We start from the raw sequence: 22,754 nt of genomic DNA, 5'->3' as shown, positions 1-22,754 counted from the left end.
ATGTTAAACCTACCTATTTTGATCGAGTACAAAGAAGGGAAGAGGCCCGATGGTAGTCAGCTGGTTTTCATCTGTTGCCTAAATAAAGCATTTGAAGACTGTTGTGGCTATGATTATTAAATCATCCAACCAACTAATAGCTAACATTGATTTAATGTTGGTAAAGTACTTTATTGAAAAGGTGCATGTATACAGCTCTTTAAGGTTTGCCAAGAGCTTCCCAGATTTTATTTCATTTGATTCTGATGATAACCCTGGGCGTGATTGTTGTGATTATTGTGGTGCCTGAGTCATTTCAGCTATAGCCAGTTTTTAGTGACCCCATTTGGAGTTTTCTTGGTAAAGATACTGCCATTTCCTTTTCTAGTTCATTTTACAGGTGAGGAAACTGAGGCAAACAGGGTGAAGTAGCTTGCTCAAGGTCACACAGCTAGTATGTGTCTGAGGCTGGATTTGAAGTCAGGAAGATGGATCTTCCTGACTTCAGACCCAGCCCTCTATCCACTGTACCACTTAGCTGTCCCTGTCATTATCCCACATTTCATAGATGAGGCAACTGAGGCAGATAGAATTTCAATGACTTACCCAGAGATACAATTTTCCTGACTCCAGCTCTAGCTTTCTATCTACTGTATCACTATTTAATCTTTGCAACTACCCTGTGAGGTAAGTGTTGTTACTGTAGCCATTTTACAGATGAAGAAAATAAGAAAGATAGAGTGTATACTTAATTCTCGATCACCCTGTGAGTAATGGGGGAGTGTCTTATGGTGTTGGTAATGATGATGGTGATGATGCATTAATAAGTATAATCTAATATACTGAGCTTAAGCAGTGCTACTAAGATGACCCCAGGTCCTTCCCTAAATATTATGGAGACAATGAGATGAAGTGAACCTAAAATTTCAATAGTATAGGGTATTTCAGTTGAGGAAAGTCCTTCTATCAATGCAAGCTTGCACCTTCTCTGCAATTTATAATCCCCAAGATTTGTTTAGGTTACTGAGAGATTCAAAGTGACATGGCCAGTCACACAGCAGAGGTGAGATGGAACCCAACTCTCTATTTTTCACACTATACAATATCTTCTATATGATGTGCTATAAGTGATATTTGTAAATATCAATAATATTGATGGTAATATTATACTGAAATGTTGATATTATCAGTGTATCAATAAACTATTGATATTGCTATCAACTATTACTATCAGTCTATCAGCTTAGTATCAATAGTTGATATTGTAAGAATATCAACAATATATTCATACAGAATTATAATAAGAACTGTTCTTTATATTAAAGTCTAAATTTTCCAAGGTGTCAACCTCAGTTTCCTCAAATGTAAAATGGGGATAGTAATAACCCTTATCTCCTAAGATTGTTGTCAAGACCAAGCGAGATAATATTTTATATGGCTTAGCACAGTGTGTGGTATATAGTAAGAGCTTAATAAGTGTTTCTTCCTTCCTTCTTACAGACCAGAGAGATTTTGTGGAAGGTCAATATCATAATTGGTGAAATATGAACCTCAGTGCTCAGTTTGATATCAGAACGATATGAGTGGATTTTAAAAACTAGAGACGGTTTTAGGCATGTTACATAACCTTTGCTTACATAATTGCCTAATTTCTCAAGGTGTTTATCCTTTGAAGAGGTTTCACTGTTTTGTAACTCAGACACTTTGTTTCACTGGTGACTGTGTTTTTAAGAATTGGGCAGAGCTAGAGTGCAGGGAATTTCAGTAGATTAATAACTTCTCCCTAATGGTACTTGATGGAATTTTGTGAATTTTGAATAATGGGCTATGGATCTATCCAAGGTTGTATGTGGAATCCATGTTTAATTACTTAGTTCACCAAAAGCCCAATACAGTTGTAAGTATTCAGAGGATCTTCTATCACTTTCCTGTTTCATCTTGGCTAGCTCTTTGTGGACTTTGTGATATGCTTTTACCTCATGGAGCTTTAATAGTAAGGATCTTGTCTTCCTTCCTTCCTTCCTTCCTTCCTTCCTTCCTTTCTTCCTTCCTCTTCCTTCCTCCTCCTCCTCCTCCTCCTCTTTCTGCTTGTCCTCCTTCTCCTTATGCTATTACTCCTTCTCCTCCTCCTCCTCCTCCTTGTCCTTTTCCTCTACTTCTTTCTTCTCCTCCTCCATGTCCTCCTCCTTTTCTTTCTCCTCCTCCTCTTGCTCCTCTTCTTCTTTTTTCTTCTTCTTTCTCCTCTTCCTTCTCTTGTTTTCTTCCTTCTTTTCTTTTTTCCTTCCTCCTTCATCTTTCTTCCTTCTCTCTTCAATGTCCTTCCTGATTCTGTGCTCTCAGCAGGACACATTTCTTTCCTTGCTTTCTCATCAGTTACAGACAGTTCGAACACTTAAATGCTCACCTTACCCCACCCCAAATGTTTGATACATATTCTTTAAAGCAGAAATACCTAAGCCAAATGCAAGCAATGGACAATTTCCCCCAGGAATTGGTGTGAAGAGAAACTGAGGAGTGGGATTCTGTTGTGATCCATTAGTTGCAGGTCACTCCCATTCTCCCAGTCCCTGGAAACAATCTACTTACCGTGTTTGGAGTTTTCCTCCCTCATTGAAATAAACAGAGGACTGAATTCTGAATTCAAGTATCAGAATTTCCATGCTCTCAATGACTGATTGTTCTATGAATCCATGGTCTAAGGAGCATGTCTCAGAAATAATTTTTTTTTGGGGGGGAATCTGATTTTGTGATATCAATATAGGGAATTTGGTGTACAACTTAGAGTCTTATTTACCCGAGGACATAGAAACAGAGTCACTCTGAAAATGTTGATGTATCAGATTATTTGCTGTCTTGGGGAGGAGGGTAGGATGGAGAGAGGGAGAAAAATTTGGAACACAAGATTTTACAAAGATAAATGTTGAAAATTATCTTTGTGTGTATTTGGGAAAATAGAATACTATTTTTAAAAAGATATTTGTTTAATTGAACCAAGAGGGTGAGAAGATTTACTTTTGCTCACATAGTCAGTATGTGTCATAGAAGAATCTTCCCGACTCCAAGACTAGCCTCTGCCTACTACTTGCAATCTGGTGATCTTGACTTGCTAACAAAGTTCTGAGGGCTCCTGATTTCCCTCATGATTCTACCCTTAACTAGGATCTGTATATATAACTTTCTCTTTTTGCTCATTATAGAGCTTTGACTTCCAGATCTCTCTCTCTCTTTTTTTTAAATTTATTTTTGATCACTCCCCAGAGAGTCTCTAATCTTAAGGGATGCTATAAAATTGTGTAGACTTGATTAATTTCAGTTTCTTTAAGAAACAACAACAACCAAAAAAACCTTTTTGAAGGAATGATTGGATAGCAGAGAATATAACAAATTGAAAAAGAATGTCACACTTCTCAATCAGGTCAGTACTCCCTGGAGAACAAGAAGTAACATGTTACCATGTGCATTGGACAAATGTTGGAGAGGCCTGTGTTTGGGGAACTCTTCAGTGTGAGGTTTGGTGTCTTCACTCCAGCTTTGGAAGCCTGGCTCATTTGGTGCCTTTCTTCCAAAAGCCCCAGGTTGTTATTTCAGGAGTATTTAACAGTGGAAATTCACTGGGTGGTAATTGGATGAAAAAGAGCTTAAACCGATTTCACTAGCTCCCCCTACTTTGAACAAACAATCAAAATGTTTTGAGTTGTTTGAACTTGTTTCAGGTTGTTGAGAGGGATGAGAGAAGGAATGGAATTGGGGTTATTTCTTACAGGGACCTGTTAGGTATGATAGTGCTAATAATAACAGCAATCCTGTGTTCCTATTTTGCTAAGAGACTTAGAAGTTCTTCTTCAACTGAGTCAGTCTTCTGAAGTTATCCTGGTGATATTTTAGCTTCCCCTTGGGCTGGTATGGGAATGTTTGGCCCAGAAAGCACTGGTTGTTGTTTTTAGGAAAGAGATCTTAGTTATCTAATTCACAAGTTCCCAGATCCCCTGATATTTTTGGTTTGGTCTTCAGGTTATGACTTCTTTGACTAGAGGAATGCCAGTCCCTATGTTATATGTTACAAATAGGAAAGGATAAGCAAATGTTATGGTAATAACATAGACTTTGGTTAATTTGAAGTCTCAGGCCATGAAGTGGGAGGGACAAATGGTTTATTTAAGTTCTTTATTTTATACGTTGACAGCTTATTTGTAAGTCTTGGAGAGGGGAAAAAGTCTTTGAGGAATAGGGGAAGCAAGATCTTGATTTCATAATGAGGGATGATCCTTGAGGTCAATAATCCCTAATTGAAACTCCAATGAACATTATTTAATCTAATGACTGCCTTATATAGAATTGTCGCATGAGTCTATGTGGAAAAATCCTTCTTCTGAACATTCTTCAGTTAGTATGATGTCAAGGTTCTCATAGCTGTCCTATAAGGGCTTTGAGTAGGAACTCATTAATGGATTACCCACTGGATTGCCCAAGAACCACCCGCACTCAGTTGAGAAACAATTAGCCTCTGAGTGCTGACCATCAGGTTGTGAGCTTGGGGCCTACATTTATTCATGAAGCTAAAGGCCTCAAGAGGTTTCCATCTGCAGAAGTATTGAGGACTCACATAGATAAAATCACTGAGCTTTTGAAGTATTGATGCATGCGATGGAAGGCTATATGTGAAATATTTATTTAGCAACCATAGACTAGTTCCACGTAGCATGTGTTTTTTTTTAATAGAAACCTAAAAAGTATGGACTTAATTTATCATAAGAAAAATACCATTTGCACCTAAAGTCCAGTTGTGCAACCTTATGCGAAGCAGTAAGTACTATGACATGGTTGAAGTTGGATCCAACCATTTTGGCAAATCATTAAAAATGATTCAAGAAAAATTAATAAAAACTGTTTGCTAGTCATATGATTACTGGCTATTTCTCCTGAGGAGGCTAAAGACAAGAGGAAAGGGCTCATATATCCCAAAATACATGTACCTGAAGTGTTCTTTTGGAGGTGAAAACAAGAGAACAAATTGGCACTCCACTGAATGGGGAATGGTGGAAGAAAAGTTTTTGGCATGTGAATATGAAGGATTACTCTTATGCTATAAGAAACAGGAAATCTGAGAAATTCTGACAAATGTAGGGAGGCTTAAGTTTAGTTGATCTGATATGAAAAAAACACAACCAGGAGCCCTATGTGCAAAGTGACTACAATCGTTCAAATGAGATACTCTGAACTCTAAGCATTTGTAATGAGCAATCTTGGTCCCAGAGAACAAATAAAGACATGTACTCTCTTCCTCTCTTTGGGAGGAAGTGTGACATGGTTATACATACACTTACACGAAGTTGCTTTCTCACTTTTTTTTTTCTTATAAGGGAAGATTAAAGGTGGGAAATATAAGGAAATTACATATATATATATTTTAAAATCAACATTTTTGTTTAAAAGATGTCATATTGTATATGCCTTTAGACCCAATTGCTTTATCCCTTTTCTTTTGTCTCTGACTCATTTTTCTTTTTCTCTTCCTTCTTCTCTTTGTTTTCCTTTTTCTCTCTTTTCTCCCTCCCTCAGAAGTTTCATGATGGGGAGGAGAGGAAGGGATATGAGGAAATGAGTATCAGTGGAAAAAAATCAATGAAATGATTTTTTAAAATTATAATGACATAAAGTGACATATTTAAAAGCTTCTTTGTGAAAGATGAGATGATGTGTTTTAGAACAAACTTCTTTGGTTGTTGCCTTTATTTACATTCTCTTTTCTGAGAAGAAGACTGATGCATGAACGTGGTCTAAGTGAGTCAGATCCCATGTTTATCCTTTGCTCTGGGGACATGTAACATGTCGGGAGGGACAAACCATTACCAGTTTGGTTTGGTTGAGAAACCAAATGCCAGTTGGTTTGACATTTCTGGTGTAGAAGCAAAAGATGTAATATGTCTGCTTGCCCACTTTCTTCTCCAGAAAAAAATGGCCCTAAAGAAAAATGTCAAGCTGTGACCTGCAAGCTCCACCAGTGATGAAACCAGCCTGGCAGATGTGACATGCTTGACTTCCATAAATCACTTTCCTTTGTCATGGTTGGCATATGGACAGTGAGTGTCCTAATTATTGGGTGGCTTTTATAGCCCCATTATTTATAATCATTTTGAGATAGCAGCTGGAAGACTGGGATAGAATGGAACAAAATGACAGAGCGTGAAAAATATTATCATTGTGTGGAACTATTGGGATTAGGAATATTTCATGATGATGCCATTCGAATACAAAGTTTCCAAAATCAGAACTCCACCACCATTTAATTACTTAGTTTGGGCACAGATAATTTTCCTTTTCTGAAAAGGGTCATGTGGAACTCATAATTCCCTTCAAGGCACACCTTCATTTACAAGACCTTTCTTAATCTTCCCAGTTGTTTGTTCAGAATTAATTATGCCATTTGCATTGTGTTTCTTTCGATTTACTTACCCATGCATAAGTGATTTCCCTTCCCTAGGATGAAAGGAGGTAGAGACTCCTACATTTTTGGCTTTACATCTTCAGTGTCTGGTACAGTACTTTACACATAGTAGGAATCTTGATGATGCCTCTTGGATTAGATTGGAGTCAATTGATCTTATTTTGGTGAGAGTACGAACCTTGATAAATATTCTTAACTCAGTGCATTCGTGATTATCAGTATCAATAGCCATAGTCCAGGGATGCTCATTCAATATGCAATTTTTGAGAGGCTATGATGGGAAATTTATTTTAATTAAGAACATGGCATAATAAAAATGATGATGATAATAGCTATTGTGATGATGATGGTGATGGTAAAATTATATGACTTACCAAGGGACACACAGCCATTAAGGGTAGAAGGGATATTCCAATCCATTCTCCCTGATGGCACTCACCACTGCAGGAGTCGCCAACTTGTTTTGGTGCCCCTTTAGTAAAATTTCTAGCAGTCCCTATTCAGTATGAGGCAACTAGGTTGTGCAGTGGATAGAGCACCAGGCCTGAAGTCAGGAAGTCCAAATCCAGCCTCAGACACTTATTATCTGTATGATGCTGGGCAAGTCACTTAACCCTGTTTGCCTTAGTTTCCTTCTCTGTAAAATAAGCTAGAGAAGGAAATGGCAAACTACTCCAGCATGTTTGCCCTTAAAGGGTTCTCAGAGTTGGACACAACTGAAAAAGACTAAACAGCAGCAGCAGCATTCAATGTGAAAAAAAATTCTACAATTTATCCTTTCCATGCTCATAAAAAAGAAATTAATTCCAATAGGATAATACAGTTATTTATCAAATATTCCATGGACTCATGGCAAGAGTCTTATGTGTATCCCAAGTTGGTAACCCCCTGCTCAGTTTCTTGCTGTATTTTCTGGCTCAGTTTTATGTGTGCTAAATGCATTCTTTCTTGAGAGCTGAATTTGGACATATTGTAGTTTTATCAGCTCTGTGTCCCACATGAATATTTGGGAATTTTCCTCACAAATACCTATATCTGCAAAGGTGGGAAGTTATGCTATCCTCCCTAAAAATGTGGCTTTTCAATATTTCCTTGGTGTCTGAATTCAGATTTGTTGGGACTGTCTTTATATTTGACCTATGAAATAATCTCCCGATCCTTTTCTATGTGCAGTATTTACCCAGCTCCCACTTAGAGAAGAGATGGCAAAGCTCTAGGAGTCATGATTGTCTCTGTATCTCTAGTGTCTAGCATAATTCTTGGCACAAAGAAAGCCCTTGGTAAATTGGGACTTAAGTGCTTCCCCCTGAAACAAAGATTTGTCTTTTTCTAATTGATTCAATTTAATTCAGTGAACATTTTTGAGCACCTACAATGAAGGTCCCAGGCATTTAATAGCAATAGCTCTGGTGAAGGTCTTGAGTCATGGGATAGATCAATATATTTGAAATATCACAGCTGATATTCACCAAAGGGTACCAAGTAAGCTCTCAGAGCACATGAGCAATAATGAACACCAATGAAGAATAGGGCAAAAAAAATAGCATAAAAGAGATCATCAGAGAGATGAATGAATATGGCTAGAAATGGACTGGTCAGGGAGTAAGAAGGAAAACAATTTTATGCATTGACTTTGACTTTGCCCTCCTGGTATCCATATAAGCTCAAGTTAACTGGAGGTTACTGTCCATGGAGCCTTTATTTACATGAGAAAATAAATAAGGGTCACATAGGATGGAGGTATATAGGGCATGATCTTCAGAAGAGGTACTCATATTAATGAACTAACAGTTAAATAAATTTTTGTCACTTTGATATTACTGAAGCTATAGAAATCTTTATCTTATGTGATTCTTTATTATCTCCTCCCACAAAGGATATGACCATTATGCTAGAAGTCTTTTTCTAGATCTTTTAATATTTCATGGTTACCAATTAAGCATTTACCTTGTTTATTTATTATCATTCCATATTCTGGAACAGTAAAATGCTTGTTGATTTGCTGACTAAATTCTAGCTCCTTATTTCTTGGTTGATGAGAAAGACTCCCCCATTTCAAACCCTTTACATGAACGTGGCTCCTGGTCTATAGTCTTTTGCCTCTGAAAAATCTGATAGATATTAGATATTTTACGAGATTTCCCCAATTTTGTCTCCATCCTTTTGCTGCATGGATTTTTATTAGAGCATATTAGAATTCAGTGAATTTTTGCCTCCATCCTTTTGCTGCATGGATTTTTATTAGACTATATTAGAATTCAGTTTATTATCTAAATGATCAATGTTAGCCTGAGAGAGTAAATTGAGAAGGAGGGGGAGAAATGGTTGTACTAATTATTCTGAACATCCAAAGTTGTTGAATGCCATTTGGGTTGTAGATTGCACTTGCATAAGAACAAATTATTATTAAACAGCGTAAACGTCATGAAGCTTAAGAGTAAAATGCTTAAATCCCAGGGTGTGTGTCTACAAGAAAAGTACATTTGAGATCATAGCTTATTAACTACTTTCTAAGAGGCCGGTATAATTTCTACATACCATTTTGATCTAAATATAGAGTAAAGCTGCCTTCCTTCCTTCATCCCTCAGTTTTGACATCTTAAAAACCTGTGTATGACTTTAATCATAATGCCATGGGTAGAGAAGCTGGGATTTAAATTGAGAATTTGCTACACATTGATAATTTTAAAAAATAAGACATTTCTAAAGTGCTATACAGCTTGCAAAGCTTTTTCTGTCTCACAATTTTTTATGGGAGATAGTATAGCTATTATCATCATTTTTACAAGTGAGGAAACTGAAGCACAGCTGAATTAGTTGATTTGTTCTTATGGACACAAAACAATGACAAACAGTTATTCTTTTATGTGCTAAGGTCCCCAAGACCACAGTGAAACATTGCTTTCCTCCAGGATACCATACACTGTCTTGGGAAATCGCTTGGTAAATACAAAATGCAAAGAGGAATAGTGTACATTAATATCAAGAAGAAGGGACTTGGAATTGGGGGAAGAGGGTGAGGGGTGAGAGTCTGAGAAGGCTCTTCTGCAGTGAGAGTACTGGGGAATTCAATGTCTCATCCCTAATTACAAAGAACTTGAAACAAGATCTTCTCAATTAATGGGCCACCAAATCAAAATGGAAAATGGAAGTTCTCAAACAGCTTGTAGTCATATTTACATTCATAATCATGGTGTAGCAGTGCCAGAGCTTCCTCTTGACTTACTCATTGGCTTTTTAGAATGCACGCCATAACATGCAACTTTATCCTAGGATTTGTGTGGAGTCCTTCAGTATAGAAAATGGAGTGGGGGGGGGAGGCACATATCGATTTGACTCAACTGTTTAGCCCCATCCTGGTAGGCTGCTATTAAACACTGATAGCCATCATGGTAAATGTGCATCTGTCCGTACATGAAAATTGACACAACTCAGAAATATGCCAGTGGAGAGAAAACTAAAGCAATGTCAAGCAAGTAATCATGTTTAGGCTTGAGATAACCCAGAAATGGGTCAATTTCTACTAGCATTTGTTCATATATATTATTGCCAACCAATGTCAGACTCGCATCTTCTGTCAATGGTGAAACAAGAACCAAATATATTAAAAACCAAGAATATAAGTAGACCAGAAGCTGATTTTTTTGGGTGAGTGATTCAGTGTCACTACCTAAAGCTTATTAGTGTGAGCTCCAATAGACTAATACAAATGCCTCCCCTTTGGCTTCCTGAGAACTGAGTAGAATTGGAATTCTCCCATAGTGCTGAGTATCACGCTATGGAAGCTGATTGTTTTTATTAAGAAATTTCAGAAAAGGTAGATTTAAATACATTAAGTTCCTACCAGTTTCTGAGTGAATATATAACTAGTTAATTTGTATACTGATTTACTGTTTTCAAGCATCAACCCTGAAGCTGGATGCAGCTCACGTTCCTTATAAATTTGAGCTGCTGACATGACACAAATCTCCCTCCTTTAATATTGCTACTATTGGCTAAGCCCATTTCTTTAGCCTTAATAAATTTAGCATTTCCAAATACTACAAATGATCTTGGGAGAAAGCATATTCTAAAGCAAAAATCACCCGAACATGTGATGACTTTACAGATCATTAGAGAAGTGTCCTTCATAGGTGACAATTTAAAAAGGATAAACTGTGGTACCCTAGAAGTAATAAGATTTTCCTCTCTGGCCCTTCCATCGTGGCAATCAGGCTACTCATTAATGCCATACAAGCCACAAGTCGGGTCAAGTCTGGAGACAGCAAGAAACTGGTTATATTTTGGCTTTGGGTACAAAATTATATTAGGTCAAGTTTACTCTCTAGAGTAAACTTCATTAATGAGAGAAAGAAAATCCAGAGTTGCTTTGGATATAATCAGTATATTGATTTCAACTAGGGAGTGTAGTTATCATTGGCAATACAAAATGAATTTCAACACTGGCTCTAAACCTTGCTGTGTGACCACAGGCAAGTACTTTAATTTCTGAGCCTGTAGTCTCTTCCATAAAGTGGGAAAAATAGCAGGGCGAGGTTCAAATGAGATAACTATAAGTGAACTTTAAAACCCTTTAAAATGGCTGGATTTATGACAGGACATCATTAACCCTTCACACACCATTACTTAAGAAGTGATGTTTCTTATCGCTGTTAGGTAGGTGATGGCAGAGTTGAAGCAACCTGAACAATTAAATGGCCTTTTGAGAAGGGGACAATTTTCACTTTAAATCATGAAAGTCCAAGTTGAAAGGGGAAAGACTGAAAGTTGGAAGGCATTTTATAGATTATGTATTTAGGTTCATTTTATAGATGAGGAGACTGAGGTCCAGCGAAGTATAGCTCAAGGTCACAGTCCCTACTAAGAATCAGAAGTAGCATTGGAACTCAAGTAAGGGTTCAATAAACTTAGACTTGGAAGACCTTTCAAAGACCAATTAGTCCTACCTCCATTATTTTGCAAATGAGGAATTTAAAAACCCAGAATGATGTGCCCAAGTCCACATAGCAACAAGAAAGATGGGATTTGAACACAGCACTTAGGCTTAAATCTGAACAAACATTGGTGGAAATTGACCCATTACTGGGTAATTTCCAGCCTACTCACGATTATTTGTTTGCTATAACTTTGGTTCTCTCTTCATTGGACACATTTTCCATGATGATGATCAATGGTTAATAGTAGCATATCCAGAATGGGGCTGAGCACTTGGGATAAGTTCCATTTCCCTTCTTTGGTGACCCAGGGCAAACCACTCTATGCTTTTGACTCCAAATCCTTCCAAAGTACCATGCTTCCTCAATTCTCTCCTTCATTTCCCAATGCAAAATTGCCTTGAAAGAAAGCCTGGGCCACTTTCCAGGTTCTTAATTTCCTGGTGTAGGTTCCCTGACCATTAATACAGAAATCTTAGATTTCTAAGAAAATGAAGAAGATATGTTTTTGTGACAGGTCATCACTCTTCCAATTTAATATCTTATTGGTCACCGCTCTTGACAATTAGGGGAAGATTTATAAAAGTGTCCCCCGAATAATTGGCAATTCATTTCAGATCAGATGCCCAAAATGATGATACTCTGTGGGATTTTTTTCCCTCACAAATGTCATGGAGCATAGAGTAAATGTTAACAGGAAGCAGCAGTGTTAACTCTGGCCTTTTACATGTCTGTGATGTAGAGGGGCTTTAGGATTTTGTAATCCTCAACTCTAGACCAGCTTTCTCAATCCTTTAACCTTCTTTGAAAGCCTGATCAGAGTTGGCCCAATGGTCTTTGTTACTTTCTATACTCATTTCTGAGTTCACCTGGTGGAGCTTAACCTGTATATTACATGATCTCAGGCTCCCTCTAGGTGTGTAGGGAAACTGAATCAGCAGTGATTACTTTGATTTCCCGACATTGAAAGTTGATTGTATGTACCTTGATTCCATAGACATTATTGCAATTAACAGGTTTTTTGAGTGTCTTTTATACACCTTACTCTGTACTGTGAAAATAGGGAAAATAGAAATGTCTAGTTTTAGAGAAGGCATGATATTCTATGGATAAATATGGGTGCAATTGATTAGACAGTTTTTGATGCAGGTTTGAAACGCATTTTGTATACATTAATTTCATTATGTCCTCAGGTCATCTCTATAAAAACAGAGGCTATTCTTATGCTTCTTCAACAGTTGAAGAAGCTGAGACTCAGAGAAATTATAGGAGAACCAGACTGAAAGTTTGCATATCTAAGAAGAGAAGCAGACTCAGAGGTTAATTAGTTCAGGGCTTCTTAAATGTTTTCTACTCATAACCCCTTTTGCCCAAGAAATTTTTCCATGTCCCCAATTATATAATTATGTAAAATAGGTATACAAATCAAACATTTACTGATAATAAATCATAATTTTGTGACCCCCCACACACATTCAATTATGAAACCCCATATGGGATTGCAAAGCACAGTTTAACAAGCTGGGATTAATCGCCTCATTTTACAGGTAAGACATCTATGACCCACAGAAGTTGCCTCAGGAATATATCTTTGAATCAAATCAAGTCAATTTAATAAGCAAATTGAGTGCTTACTATGTACTGAGTCCTAAGCTAAGTACTGAGGATGCAAAGGAAGGCAAAAACAGCTCTTACCCTCAAGAAATTCAGTCTAAGAGAGGAAACACCATGTAAATCACCAGGATCCTAAATCTGTAGTGCCCAGGGATCTCAGAGGTTATGCTGTCAAAGTTTCTCATTTTATAGATGAGAAAACTGAGACAAGGGAGCTAATATGGTTTACCCAGTCTATATAGATACATATACATATCTTTTATGGATTGTGTGATGTTGGGTAGGTTAATTTCTCAGTGCTTCAGTTTTATTATCTATAAAATGAATTTCAGAGAAGGAACTCCTTAAGTCCTTTCCTTGGTCATGAACTAACTCTGTTGGAAATGGGGTATGCTTGTTGGATAATCCAATAGAGAAGAAAGGGCATCTGTGTCAAACTGGAGACCTGAGTTTGGGTCTTAGCTTGATTGCCAGCTTTCTTTGTGATCTTGGGCTGCAACTTAATTTCTGTCAGTAAAATAGGAATCAGAATATTTTTGCCACTTACCTAAGAAACTTGTTGTAAGGAACAAATGTAGCAATGAATACAATGTGCATTTGTAAGTAGAAATCAGGGAATGAAATAAAACACTTATTAAGTTTCTACTGTGTGTGATACTTTGCACAGTACTGATACTGTGGATATAATATGCAGGTTGCACTTTCAAAGATTTTGCATTCTGATGATGGAAGACAACATGTACCAAGGGGGATAAGGGCCTGGGAAGAAGGTTCTCATCTGCACAGTCACAATAATGGTATTTGGAGTCATTGAGAAGAGGATCCAAAATATTGATTTGAAGTATTATAGTATAGTGAATGAATGGATAGATATATAGGTAGGTAGATATTTTTTAACTATATGCCAGACAGAATATTAAAGCTTACTTGTGTATGAGCATATAAGACAGTTCCTGCCCTCAAGAAGCTTATATTCGAAGGTAAGACAATACATATGGAGGAGCAAAAAGGGAAGTAGTACTGAACCAATTAGAGGAAGTTTAATATGAAATAATCTGAAAAAAAGTGGCTCAGAGCCTATTACTAAGCCTATTGCTGATGAAAGAGCTGTAGGAGTCTGTATGCTCAATAAATGTGATTCTCGTCCTATTCTTTGGATATTATTTAGAAGCTGAGTTTGAATCCTCCCTATGACATATTTGCTGGGTGAATCAACCTCTCAGTGCTCTAGACTGGGGTCTAGGACCAAAAGAGTGAAGAAAGAGTCTAATTCTGCATTGGTGGATAGAGTTTCCTTCCTTGGGAGAAAGGTTTAGAGCAGAAGTTTGAATAAGTGTTCTATGCCAAAGTGGGTGGCAAGTTGTGTGACATGGACGGATGTAAAATATGTCTGAGGCTGGGGAAATATAATGGGGGAGGTGAATTGATCCTCACTCTCTCACCATTAGGGTAAATTTTCAAAACTAAGATGGAGGGTAGAGCTTCTTCCAAAGCCTTCCTTTACAGAAATCTTAGCCCAAAGATCGCTCATTTTCTACCAGCAACTTGGTTTGGGAGTCCCATTCTCCATGGCCATCATGCCCAAGATAAACTGATCATTTGAAATCTCATCTTCTTGCAAACTCAGATTGTGATACTCAATACCTTCTCAATTCATCCTCAGTTGCCTTTCCCTTCTGATAGGGAACCTGAAGAGTAGAACATCTAATTTCTCCCAAAGTCTTCCTTTATAGAGAGCTCACAACCTTCCTGGTAACTTCATTTCCCACTAGTATCTCTGCTTGGTTTCCATTCCACAAAACACTATGCCCTCACTTTACCTACTTTGCCTTCTTTTTGTGTATTGTTTTCCTCTTTTAGACTGTAAGCTCCTTGAAAACAAGGGATTGTCACTTTCTTAATTTTATCCTCAGCACTTAGCATAATGCCTGTCACATTTTCCAGTCATTTTTCAATTAAGTCTGATTCTTCATGACCCCATTTGAGGTGTTCTTGACAAAAGTACTGGAGTGATTTGCCATTTTCTTTTCCAACTCATTTTAAAAATGAGGAAACCGAGGCAAATGGAGTGACGTGACTTGCCTAGATCACACAGCTAGTATGAGGTCAAACTTGAAGCTAGGTCTCCCTGACTCCAGACCCAGCACTTTATCCACTGCACCACCTAACCTCCTACAATAGGCATTTAATAAATATTTATAGAATTGAATTGGAGGAAGGAATGGCTTCTTGAATTCTAGTTTGGAAAGTGCTTTTCATGAGTGTAGAATAGATGGGAAAAAGTATGTGCAAGGATAATGACAAAATGTTCATGATGGGATGGAGAGATATGGATTGTTTTTTTTTAAGTGAATATTTAAGCAACATTTCCTTTGGACGCCAATTTTTTTTTTATATATTTCACAGGCTCACTTGAATTCTTGGTCATTGAATTCTATTAATTTCATACAAAGTCATAATTGTTACTGAGATCAAACTCACTGACCCTGTGCTATACTGGCCCAAGTCTTGTCTTACTTTTTTTTCCCTTTAAAAAAAATAATAGTTTTTTTTTAATTTTCAAAATATATGCAATTTTCCCCCTTCCCCCCATTCCCTCTCATATACAGCAAGTAATCCAATATTTGGTAAACATGCAATTCATTTATACATATTTCTATATATACATATATTCTATATTCATGCTGCACAAGGAAATCAGAACAAGAAGGAAAAATGAGCAAGGAAAAAAAAAGGCAAGCAAACAACAACAACAAAATGAAAATACTATGTTGTGATCCACATTTGGTCCCTATAGTCCTCCTTCTGAATGTAGATGGCTCTCTCCATCAGAAGTCTATTGGAATATTGCTCTTCTTTGTAAAGAAGAAGATATTTGATTCATGTCATAATAAGCGGTAGCTGAACTCTTGTGTTCGATGATCTAGGATTGAAATAAAATCCCCGATTTTCTAACTATTTTTATATCTGTTCTGGTTTCCCTATAGGAAGTCGACTGAACAAGGATTTAAGACATTATCTCAATCAGCGTTTTCAAAAAGGATCACCTGATCATGAGCTGCAGCAGGTTATAAGAGATAACCTTTACCGCCATGCTGTGCCTTGTAAGTACTCATTGATGCCATTGACGGTGCTGGGCAAGGTTGAATGATAAAAAATGAGAGTAATGTTTTAGATATTCACCAGTATTTTACACTGTTGTGCCCATGTGGGAAAGATGCTGCCTAGAAAAGGATTGGGATCTCTAGTCTTGGTGAATTGGTATTTGGAGAAGTTGTCGCTGTCCCTAAGAGGAAGAAGGGACATTATTGTGAGCTGTGAATAGGTCTAGAACTACAGGCTCTAAGTAAAGGACTTTCCAAATAAAGGATAAATCCTTGAGAATTTGTTTAGAGCTAATGTCTAATAGTAGGGAAAGGAGAATTGTTCAGGACTTATTTATATTGAAAATATAGTCAATCTAGAGACAACATTGTATTGTGGAAAAAGTACTGCATGTGGACTTAAGAATGAATTGGTTTAAAAAGAAGCAAAAGTAGGGGCTTAATTCTTTCTTTTCTCCTATCATTGAATATGCCCCAAACATGTCCTGTCCATCATGTTATCCTTGTACATTGGGTGTATACAGCTAAGTAAATGAAGTCAGGAACATCTGAATTTGATTGAACCCTGCCTCAGACACTTACTATGTTTCCCCACACAAGTCACTTTTAGCAGAGTTTTCTCATGTGTCAAATGAGAGCAATAATACAAGTTTGTTGGGAAGATCCAATGAGATAACTTTTACAAAGCTGGTTATTCCATATGTCTCTAAGAAAGGAATTCAATTAATTTCATTCTCAATAAAAATTAAAGAATGTAAATGCATTAATTGGAATGATTTCCATAGTGGATAGGGCACTGAATTTGGAATTCACAGAAATCAGTTTGAATCTTGCTTGCTTTCTCATCTGTAATTGAAGGGTTAAACTCAATGATTTCTCAGGTCTTTTCTATTTCAAAATCTATTTTTCTATTATTTGATTTATAATCCTCTAACCAGAGTCTATTAATTGGGATGTGGGATTTTGTTTTCCCAACACTGTTTTTCATATGTCAAAGAAGGCAGGTAAATTGTAAGCTGACTTTAGTTTGTTTCTTGAGAGGATATGTTTCCAAAAAATTCCAATTGGCACTCATAGGTAGTACTGGTAAATAATAAATGGACCCTGATGATCTTGTTTAGGATGAGTTCCTTAAAAAAAAAAAAAGTTAGGAAGTAATAAGTACTTTTTTCTTTGGTTACCCTGAGAAAAAGGTTCTTTTTCAGAAATTGCATTGAGTTGTCAAGTGAATAACATGCTTTTGTTCAACTTTCAAATACAGTAGAGCAGGTTAAGTGAGAGTTAAGCATACAGGTCTTTGCGTAGTTAATCAGACTTACCTCTTAGCTCGTAGGCAAGTAATTGAAAATAGAGCCATTTGTCTGTACAGCAAGAATCCTCAAATTATCAATTTTTACAGGTGGATGAGTGCCCCAGTCCATTATACTCATCTTGGAACTTTAGGAAATTTTCACAAATGAGTCTGATTTGCTAGCATCTGCTAAAAGCAAGAAGACTTTAATGGTCTTATTTTTAGCTTCTACTAGGGAAGACATGGATTTTAACAAGAGCGATCTAAGAGTGAACCCAGACAGTTAAAGCTGTCATTAGGAAGGTTGCTGAAACCTGAGGGTCCTAAGATGTTTGAGCAGAAGAAGGCCGGGAGGTGGGAAGGTGTTGACTTCTATAAGTTCTGTTAGAAGCTGCCCACTCAACTTGCCCTACCATGTTCCCTAAGTCCCCCACTGATTAAATAGGTAAAGATGCCAGGATCTTTTCTCATCTTATCATCGATGACAGGACTCGACTCTCATTCAGACCTCTAATAGATTCCCCACCTTTGATGTCATAGTCAAGGATATACCAAAAGCTGACTATTATAAGAGACCTGGATATATGAATTCAGCACAAGGGGGTTCCCCAGTATAGAAGATCCTTGACAAGGATGACCAGTAACAAGGGTGAAGGAGAAATTGTGTCTTAAGTTGGAGCCGCCATATAGAATGGCACGAATCTCAGGGCAGCCCACAAATAGCCGGAAGTTAGAGAGCCTGCCTGTATTTTCACAATGAAGAAACTGAATGCTTGAGTGAATTTACCAATAATGTGGTTAGTAGCAGAACAAACAATGATTTCAAATTCAATGAGGCAATGAATAGTGGCAACTAGGGCAATGACAATCAGAAAGATCTACATTCAAATCCTGACTCTGTTACTTATAGCTGTGGAATCAGGAGTAATTCACTTAAACATACAATCTGTCTCTCAGCCTCCTAGTCTGCTAGATTTATGATCCTATGATTCTATGATCTCTTAGTTCTTTCCACAAGTTACTAAGCCACATTGCTGACTCTCTGAGTTTAGACCTATCCCAAAGAATCACAAAACTGTCTTGGATCGAAAGGAAAGTCAATTTAGTTATATAATGTATTATTGAAAGTTCAGGCACTTGTAATGGCACTTGTCTTTAAATACAGTGTGGATTCATTAGAATTCCAATTGCATCTGCCATTTCTATAGATCTGTCTACTCCTAAATATGCTTTTGAATCCATGACCTTTCATAGCAACCTTGGCATCTAATTAAGGCTGATATTCTCATTTCATGGAGCCAGGTCGATTGTAGAGCATCTGCCTTCAAATCAAAAGCTCTTCCCCATTATCCTACTGATTCTTTTTTTGTGCTTGCCTGAACATTATGCATCCTTTGAAGGAGATCCTAGATGTCTTAGAGATGGAAGTGACTGCAGAGGCCATTTATTCAACTCTGCAATTTTATAGATAAAGAAATCGAGGTTCAAAGTGATTGCCCAAGATCACAAAATTATCAATGGGAAAGTCAGAATTCTAATTCAGATCTTTGAAGAAACAAAACTCATCCTCCAAGTTAAAGTATAAATGCAACATTAAGAACAACACATTTTTTAGGGTCTGTACTTAGGACTTTATCAGTGTAGGTCCTCCCTAGTAAAGAAACACCCTTCACTAGTACAGATCAGCAGTCATTCTGCTCCTTATAAAGGAGCTCTCTCTTAAGGAGAATGGGATCATGGAAAAGTTAAGTGATTTGCAGAAATCCATTCAGTATGTGTGGGAGATAGGGAACTCAAGCCAAGATTGCACCATTCTTTGTCTCTCTTTATATCCCCAGTGTCTAGAAAAGTCTCTAGCACATAATAGGCACTTAATAAATGCTGACTGATTACTACTGATAATGATCTCCAATTTACAGATGAAGGAACTGAGGATCAGAATGATTCAAGGATAAGATGACCAGAGTTTTGTGGAATTAAACAGTTGCCGATTCTTGCTTCTTTTCTGTTAATTTTTCCTTTCCTTAGATTCCAATTTAAGAAACTAGGAATGAGGCAAAGGAGCAGTTGCAGCATTTTGGGTGTTGCCAAGGTTACATTCTGAAATGCTTTCCATTGAGTCCTTCCTGATTTATTGGACTTGACTCTAAGCTAAACTGCTTGATTTTAAGCTTAGCAAAGCCTTTGATTTAGGAATTGGGTAAAAATGATTTCAGCCTTTTAGAAGCAGTGGAAAATATATTTTGCCCATACATGCATAAGACCATCTGTATTCGGGTTTCATTTCTATGTAATGAGTAGAAAACTTGCAAAGTCAAAACTATATTCCTGCTGAGAGGAAAATCAGGTACCACATTTTATATTTCTTTCATCAATTGTGAAAAAAATCTCCAAAACAACTCTATTTCAGGTTTGGCTCTAGAATCAGCAACACAAACAGGACAACCAGTGGGTGACTGTTTTGGGTGACCGTTTTGAGCCTAGCAAGACTTCTTGTCACATGCCCCTTGGTTTGGAGCCCTCTGCCCACATGTCTTGTAAATCCTAATGTTCTTGGCCCATCTCTAGGGCTGATGGATTGAGAAGTCTTGTCTTCTGCAAACAGTTCCTAAATTTTTAACAAATTAGCATGGAAAAACTCAGTGTCGCCATACTATTCAGACTGAGTGTCTCCATACTATTGGCTTCTTACTTTTGTGATGTGAAGAATAAATTCAGTTAAATGAAGGGTTATAGTAGATAGAGCTCTGGATATGGAGTGAACATCTTGAGTTCAGATCTTGGCCCTTTGCTTACTATAAGTCACTTCTTCACTCTGGGCCTTCTTTTTTCTCATGTGTAAAAGGAGGAAAAAGAGTGGACTCACTGACCTCTAAGGTTTATTCCAGCTCTAAAACTACGATTCTATGAGTGATAATTCATTACTCTACACAATGAAACGAATGGGAATCTGGGGAAGTTAGTTTATCTTTTTATCCTTTATGCCATAAGGACAGATGCTCCCAAACCTTGGTAGTCTCTATTGTTTGTTAGGTTTTCAGTAATTCTTCACTATGTTCCCCCATTAATAAATGAAAGAAAATACATTCTAGAGTTTACCATGATATGCAAATACGGAACAAAATAGGTTAATTTTTAAATCAAGAAAACTTGGTACATGATGTCAAATACAGTTATTAATATAACAAAGTTGTCAAATGTTTCTTAGAACAAAGAAATACGACTCTTGATTCTGTTTCATGTCAATTAATGCTTCTATTCTCAGTATAATTTTTTCTGTTTTTTTTTGTTTGTTTGTTTGTTTATTTTTGAGACTAGAGCTCTCTGTCTTATTCTACAGTGGCCACTTAAGGCCTGATCTTATTGCTGATTACCATGAAAACTTTGATCTACTGTTTCTAACATGGACATGTTTGCCCTTCCCTAGGAAACCTGGTGGCACCCAGCTCCCAGGAGCTCACCAAACTAGTGCTAGACTTAGTGGAGACAAGAATGAGGTTTATCATTACTGCAGGTCAGACCCCCTGAGTTCAAACAATCCACCAGCCTCTGCCTCCCTACTATCAGGGGTGAAGGAGATATGCGACTCCAAGGATATACAGAAAATTTTGTAACCTCATTGATTGGAAATTGATTCAGAGTTTCTGGTTTTTGCAGAGATCAGCTTATCTTTGACTGAATCATTATCACTGATTTTTTTTTTCTTACTCAATAATAGAAGGGTTTCATCTCAAAAAATCATTCATTTGGTTTTGCTCACTAGACATTCTTTCTGCTATCTTTTAAAATGTCCAAGTGCATTCTAATCTCCTTCCTTCCTTTCCTTTCCTGCCTCCTATCTCCTTACTTTTCTCTCTCCCCTGTTGACACATTTCCCCTCACTAATATTACTTCTTTTTTGATTATTTTAAATTGATAATAAATATAATTATCTACCCAAACATCTTATATCCCCTAAATAATCTTTTCATATCTGAACTCATGAATTCTTGCATTAGGTAGTTTTTTTTTATTTTTAGAAATTAGGAAATGCATCATAGTATCATTGATTTAAATTTGGAAGATAGAATGTAAGCTCATTATAAATGGGGATGATTTCATACTTTGGACATTGACACATAGTAGGAGTTTAATAAATATTGATTGATTGAACGTAGAGGTCATCTAATCCAATTCACTCATTTTACAGTTGAGAAAACAGAGGCCGATGTATACCTTGCTCAAATCCCAGAGATAATTACTGGCAAAGCTGTAATTCAAACTCAACCCAGGAACCCAAATTCTGCTGTACCACATTGCTTCCTCCCCAGCCACAATCCCTGAGTCATAATTCTTGTTAATATATGAGTATTCAAACAATGCTTTGCTTTTTCTATAATGCTTTATCACTTTGAAAGCACATTCAAACTTATCATCTCAAGGGTATCTCTTGGTAAACCACTGGGAAAAAAACAGGGTCCTCGTTATCAATCTTATTTTAGGAAGGAGAAAAGTATGGAAAGAAGAAGCTTGACCAAGATTATGTGGTCAAGTTATCTGGATTCAGGTGTCTTACAAGTCTCCTTTCACTGAATATTTCATCATCTTTACCCTCTTGTCAAAGATGAAACCTTGCTTATTACTAAATGACATGAACCTTTTCTAAAGTTTTATTCCAGTTTTCCATCATGGTTTGAAAGGAATCCTGGGCTCACTCTCTCTTTAAATTAAATTCCATTAAAAAAATTACTATGTATTTATTTTCTTTCTCCCATACACATTGAAAAAGATAAAAGCAAAACAAAACATAGAAACTGTGCTTAGTTGCACTAAATGAATTCTTTTGTTGACTGTCTTATAGTATATGTTTCTTTATGCATATTGAATCCATCTCTTCTCTGTCACGCAGAGGATCACAGATTTCAGCAGTAGTCCTTGGGAATCTTGGTGGGTCATTGCCTTGATGAGAATTGTTTTTGTTGTTTTAGTTTTAATTATTTCATTGTTGTTTTTAAACCATGGTATTGTTAGAGTAAGAATTCTGCTATTGATCATTTTTCTTTGCTTCAGTTCATAGTAGTCTTCCCAGACCTTGGCTCTGGACAGTTATGCCAGTTGAAGATTTAGCTCAATATTGAGCTAATATTGAGCTTTATCAAGTGTGACCAACCTGGAAAAACTTCAAATGTGACTATCATGTATGCCTGGGATAGTGTCTTCCTTACCTCCAATTCCTGGCTTCGTTCAAGACTCAGCTCAAATTTTCTCTTCTACAGGCAGCTTTTCCCAATTGGTTCAATTGCTAGTGCCTTCCCTCTGAGCTTTCCTTCAGTCTATTTAATGTTTATCTTCAATGTATTTTATTTTTCACATATAAGCTTTCCTATTAGAACATAAGTCTCTCAAAG

The 22,754-nt window shown here is 36.9% G+C and overlaps 1 protein-coding gene across 14 annotated transcripts in view; it reads left to right on the top strand.

The window, feature by feature from the left end:
- Positions 1 to 22,754, top strand: part of MAGI1 (membrane associated guanylate kinase, WW and PDZ domain containing 1) — a 702,436-nt gene that overhangs the window by 389,211 nt on the left and 290,471 nt on the right. For all 14 annotated transcript variants that reach the window (XM_051980369.1, XM_051980312.1, XM_051980336.1 and 11 more), the window contains exon 2: positions 15,960 to 16,076. In XM_051980369.1, coding sequence (XP_051836329.1) covers positions 15,960 to 16,076 — 117 coding nt within the window. The remainder of the gene's footprint in view (positions 1 to 15,959; positions 16,077 to 22,754) is intronic.

This window comes from Antechinus flavipes, chromosome 1 (genome assembly GCF_016432865.1).
Source record: "Antechinus flavipes isolate AdamAnt ecotype Samford, QLD, Australia chromosome 1, AdamAnt_v2, whole genome shotgun sequence".
NCBI lineage: Eukaryota > Metazoa > Chordata > Mammalia > Dasyuromorphia > Dasyuridae > Antechinus > Antechinus flavipes.
The sequence above is the reverse complement of the archived record's forward strand: the minus strand, read 5'-3'. Positions and strand labels throughout refer to the sequence as shown.